The sequence below is a fragment of the Homarus americanus genome, unplaced genomic scaffold, assembly GCF_018991925.1.
Source record: "Homarus americanus isolate GMGI-L3 unplaced genomic scaffold, GMGI_Hamer_2.0 scaffold6845, whole genome shotgun sequence".
NCBI lineage: Eukaryota > Metazoa > Arthropoda > Malacostraca > Decapoda > Nephropidae > Homarus > Homarus americanus.
The window spans coordinates 302895-308944 of record NW_024723872.1 but is presented as its reverse complement, the minus strand read 5'-3'; the positions used below and the strand labels follow the sequence as shown (position 1 = coordinate 308944).

General features: G+C 40.3%; 1 protein-coding gene across 1 annotated transcript in view; it reads left to right on the top strand.

The window, feature by feature from the left end:
• The first annotated feature begins 1700 nt into the window (after nucleotides 1-1700).
• Nucleotides 1701-6050, top strand: part of LOC121863982 (protein starmaker-like) — a 98392-nt gene continuing 94042 nt past the window's right edge. Inside the window, exons 1-2 of the mRNA XM_042362845.1 lie at nucleotides 1701-1893; nucleotides 2515-2763. Of these exons, the coding sequence (XP_042218779.1) occupies nucleotides 1701-1893; nucleotides 2515-2763 (442 nt within the window). The remainder of the gene's footprint in view (nucleotides 1894-2514; nucleotides 2764-6050) is intronic.

Below are 6050 nucleotides of genomic sequence, written 5' to 3'. Positions count from 1 at the left end.
AAACCCATAAAACTGACGAAAATTAACCAAATTAAACCAACAAATCCAAAAAATTATATCAAATTCAACAAAAAGTTAAAATACTGTTGCTGTTTTTTCACGACTTTTGTTAGGTTTAAATTATACTTTTGTTTTGGTATTTTACAGTATATATAATTTTTTTGGGTAATATGATTAATAAGAGAAATATTTATTATAGTTTGAGGTAATATATACAGGAGCTTATTTATTATTAGTATTGTTATATTATGTTTATGTTGGTTAAAAATGATAATGATGTTGTATTAATCATTTAACCTGTACACACACACACACACACACACACAAAGTTATCTGTGATTTTCTGTTACCAATCATAGAATAGTTTACAAAGTTTACAAAGTTTCATTCACTGTATTTACTTTGATTTCCCTCAGTTTCTCGCCCAAAAGATTAATTATTACAAAAAAAAAAAATACACATCGTAAATTAGTAATAAGAATCATTGTCCGGGGTCAACAGCACATAGTATCGACCTAAAATGCACCATCTGGTATAACACCTTGTTGCTCTGCTCTCCTTGTTTCCAGTACTGTTAAGTGTCTTTCACGCTGAGGTGTAAAAGTGTACTTATAAATAGTGTCTATGATGAAGGGGACGAGTGTTGTAAAGGTGTGTAAAGGTTAGACAATGAGAGAGAGAGAGAGAGAGAGATCTGGTCATATGTAAATAGGTCTGGGAATCGAGAGAGAGAGAGAGAGAGACATAATAATCTAGAAAACTGTATCGTCATCTAGAGGAATATCCAAATCTAGACTTTTTTTTTTAGGGATCTTCTATCATTAGAGAGATATTGTACAATCTTTTCTAGAGACACAAAATCAAGAGAGATTATCATTTTCTAGTGAAGTTAACTAAGTGTAAAGACATTTATTATAACAGAGTATATATCTGGTAACCCTATGTTTATAACTGTTTATATTAAAGACTAATAAATAATGACGTTTTAATATGTATAGTACAGCCACTCAAAAATTTTTCTATACAAAATTGTCTTGAAGAAATATGACACAATGGACGAAAGATTTTGACAACACTACCGAGACAACAAGAGTCACGGTGTTCATTCTGATATTCATCGATCACCCCAAGTACAGATAGTTTTTTGAGTGGCTATACTTGAATGTGTAAATTCTCGGGTTTTTTAGCGTTCTTCTTTATCCCCTTTCATTAATTATCGAATGTTAACTCACTGTAAAGTTAGGCATCAAAAAATATATTATATATATGAAAATAACATCTGTCCTATTAAAAAAAATATATACAATATTTTTATAAGCTTAGATGTAATGAACACATTTAGCAGATTATTATTATACTCTGCTTGCTGTTCCCAGTGATGAACTTATACTACACTGAACTTCGGCTCATTATGATAATATCTATGTGTATGAGAGTTTACAACGTGTGTGTGTGTGTGTGTGAGCCGAGTGTTTATCGTCGAAGCTTTTTTATAATCTGTCATATGCAATCAAACATCATCAGTAAAATATGTCTTTTAGTAACTTCAGTTCAAGTAGCGACCCATCAGGCCAACACGATAGAGTTGACCTCACAGTGTCGGCAGCATACAGTGTTCAAGAGTATACGGGCAGGGGTGTTGAGAGGGACAGATGTGAGGTACACTACACAGGTAACACAATACTGACTTTGGAACCTGCATGTGTAGAGATGTCACCTTCGAAAGTGCAAAAATGACCCTAGAACATTGTTTAAGGGTGAACTATGGCATGATACTTATGTTAGGGGATATAAACATCACCCTCACACCCACACAGGTTCCAGAAACAGCCTCGTGCCAACACTTAAACTCCTCAACTGATCTCTTGAGAGTCTGCATCAGGATTCTCAGAGGCTCGTACGCTATAATCCCCCCCTAATTTGATGTGAAAACTCATCTAACTGGTTCATTTCAGTTATGGCACAGGTAATGCACCCAAAATGACTTCTAAATTGCAATGAGTGACTGTACCATGACTACGTGTTCTCTTGTAGTGTCTAGTAAAGGCAACCACTGAGAGTCAGGATCCAGAGTTACGATTCTGTCAACGGCGGGAAGACGGAGTTGAAGGACGTCCGCTGGAGCTTATATTAATTTGTAGTCATCCCTGGTCGTGGGTGTTGTTGACTCACACCTAGGGAAGATTCACTGGATGTCCACTCTACTAGTCACAGCTGGCGATGATTCACAGCTGGTCTTAATTAAATGGTTATCCACTCCTTGTCACAGTTGGTGTTAATCCACTGGTTATCCACTCCTTGTCACAGCTGGTGTTAATCCACTGGTTATCCACTCCTAGTCACAGCTGGCGTTAATCCACTGGTTAGCCACTCCCAGTCACAGATGGTGTTAATCCACTGGTTATCCACTCCCAGTCACAGATGGTGTTAATCCACTGGTTATCCACTCCAAGTAACAGCTCGCGTTAATCCACTGGTTATCTACTCCTAGTAACAGCTGGTGATGATTCACAGCGGGTGGCATTTCCAGGGAGGGAGATAGTCACTGGTGGCTCCACACGCTGCTGGTGACATTCAGAGCCGAGACGTGTAACACAGTATGCTGCCGACACATAAAGCTGAGACTTACAATATCAGTGGAGGCCCGTGACGGCGGCATTCCTACCAAAGTTGCTGGTCGAGAGGGCCCCAGTCCTAAGAGGCCCCTGGTTAACTCTAGCCACTGGGACTGGGGTCCATTAGGGCTAAGCTCCAATCCTAATGGTTAGGTTTGGTTTAATTGGGGCCCAACCTGACCAGTCACTTGTGGTAATTTGTGAGGGAGGGGGACAACCCTTCCCTTATGACCCCCCTCCCCCCTGACTCTCCCTTCCCCCTATTCGCCATTAAGGGAGAAATAGATCTCCTGTCACCTGCCCCTCCCTTCCTCCCCACTTCACGTATTTCTCTACACCTTTCCTGCTCTCTCTTTCTCTCCCCTCACATCCCATCCCCCTATCCCTTCCTCTCTCTCTCTCCCTTTTTATCCATCTCACCCTCTCCTCCTTCATCCCCCTCTCCCAAATAAACACTCACAGGTCGCTTAGTCAAGAGGCTACATGTCAGCCATATTATTTGGTGCAGGACAAAGGGGTGAGGGTTCTAACAGGCCCCAGAGCCAATATAACCATACATTTAGAACTGGGATGTATTACAACTGGACCCCCACAATGCCAGTGGTTAGATTAAAGTGGGGCCTATTCGGTCAGGGGCCCAAGTGATCAATCATCATGTTATTTTTGTATCACATTCTTTCGTTGAATGTTAAAAAAAAGAGAATAAATAAGAACTCAATTGAATATATATGTAGTAGTACCTCACCGCAACACCACCACCGCTGCCACACTTGTTGGTGGTGTGGGCACGCGACACAACCACAGCTGCAGTGTATCAAATGTCAACCAACCTCACCGTGGTGTATTTACATTATTGTGTTTACATTCTCAGGCGGGAGTATACTGTGATACCCTGACAGCCACACGTTATATTTCCACCAATCAATAAATAAGAATATGAGAGTTGGATTAATAAACTTAGTTACTGTACATAATCGGATGGTGTAAGCTTACGACAGAGGATTCTGGGATGGTGTAAGCTTACGATAGAGGATCCTGGGATGGTGTAAGCTTACGACAGAGGATCCTGGGATGGTGTAAGCTTACGACAGAGGATTCTGGGATGGTGTAAGCTTACGACAGAGGATCCTGGGATGGTGTAAGCTTACGATAGAGGATTCTGGGATGGTGTAAGCTTACGATAGAGGATCCTGGGATGGTGTAAGCTTACGATAGAGGATCCTAAGCCTCCTTCTATTTCAGTTAAGATTTCTCTCTATTTTATACATGTTACATCGGCACTACACCCTTCTACTGCCCTGTCGTGGACTCAACACCCTGGTATTATCGTTGAGCTTTACCGAGTGTCATTGTTAATGTGGATGTGTTGTGTGCCAAGCTCACACCACCTGTCTCATGAATGTATTTAGTATTTATGTATTAATGTTTACACCTACACGCACACATTTATACAGACACACATACACACTTTCAAGTATACAGTACACGTACATATATATTCATACACAAATTCTCACAGAAGAGATATTGTGTACACACGCACACACACACACACCACGAGTCACGGAGTAGCAACCTACCGCCGCAGGGATCGAACCGCAACACAGTAAAAAAAAAAAAAAAAAAAAAAAAAAAAAAAAAAAAAAAAAAAAAAAAAAAAGAGAGAGAGAGAGAGAGACGGTGTTCCCGGCGGTGTGCACCACTGTGCCACTCACCGACGCACGGACGTACACGGCCAAGCCTGCAGGTGTGTGTAGAGAGCAGCAGTGTTCCATGTGCCAAGCTAGTCAGATTAATAAAGGTTATTCATTACACACCATCATTTTCATTATCCTGCATATTTTTCACTGCATAATGAGGTGAATTCATGCCATGACCCATTTTGTAGATGTATTTTGTAAAGGATTTTTCTTTTAGTTATTCAATATTCAAATGATAGTATTTTTACCTCAATCTGTTATAACCCAAACTATTTACACCTCCACCTGAACTTCCTATTCAACTAATTGTTTCATAAAAATACATTACCAAATATTTAATACAAGTTGCTAAAAAAATTAATAAAATGTTTACAAAACCTACACACCGATATTAAATTTTGATGCTTAATATCAAATGTTCACTGATGTTTATAAAAAAATGTAAAATAAAATATCACTAAAACACATGTAGGCCGCTGGTAACTTTTCAGTGGAGATAAAAGTTGAAAAAGTCTTCTCGGTGACCAGACAATATCACAACATACCACGTCTACCGTCACCCCACACTGTTGGTAGTAAGTTTAAGAGAATCCTTCACGAGAAAAAGGGAAAAGTTGATTTAAAGAGGTGAGCGACGAGAAGGAGAACGGACGGGAGGACGGAAAGACACACGGACGGGAAGATGAGCCGGAGGAGGGAAGAGAAGGAAACAGGACAAACAACCAAAACTTCCGACATATAAAAAAGTAACGTAGATAATAGCTAAGAAACACCATATATTAATTATAAACATAAACTAGTTCTCGAGCTTAAAAAACAGGGAAAACATACAAATTAAACTACCTACACACACACACAGGTTAGCAAAGCACTTTAAGAAAACTTTTTACCCTCAAGTGACACACTACACCTCTTCTCGCCTGTTTGAATATCATGAAATATATTTTGTTAAATTCACAGGAGAATGTAAACACCAGCGGAGGAGGCGAATGTGTGGAGGCGCGACTGACGTAAGAGAATGGGGTGTGTCTCCTTATATAGTGCTACTCCAACTACTGTTATAAAAAAAATTTTCCTTCATATTCCAGAAAGAATTTTTTTTTGGGGGGGGAGGGGGGTATTTATTTGTTATTCATACAAATATTCGTAGATACTTGGATCATTAAAGTGAAAGTGTCTGTATTCATGTTTGGGGATTATTATTATTTTTTGCTTTATTTTTTTAGGAAATGAAAATAAATCAACTAGAGTGTTTTAGTGTTTTCTCTTACATTATCTAAGTGTTTCTTGGGGAGTCTATCATCATGTGACACTCATTTGTCTCCTCTTCTCACTCATTCCCCTATGGTACCTCTCCCCCTCACCTACCTACACCAGAGGGAGGGAGAGAGGAATCTTCCCCCATAGTAACTCTCCTTCACCCCCCTCACCTACCTACACCAGAGGGAGGGAGAGAGGAATCTTCCCCCATAGTAACTCTCCTTCACCCCCCTCATGTACCTACACCAGAGGGAGGGAGAGAGGAATCTTCCCCCATAGTAACTCTCCTTTACCCCCCTCATCTACCTACACCAGAGGGAGGGAGAGAGGAATCTTCCCCCATAGTAACTCTCCTTCACCCCCCTCATGTACCTACACCAGAGGGAGGGAGAGAGGAATCTTCCCCCAGTAACTCTCCTTCACCCCCTCATCTACCTACACCAGAGGGAGGGAGAGAATCTTCCCCATAGTAACT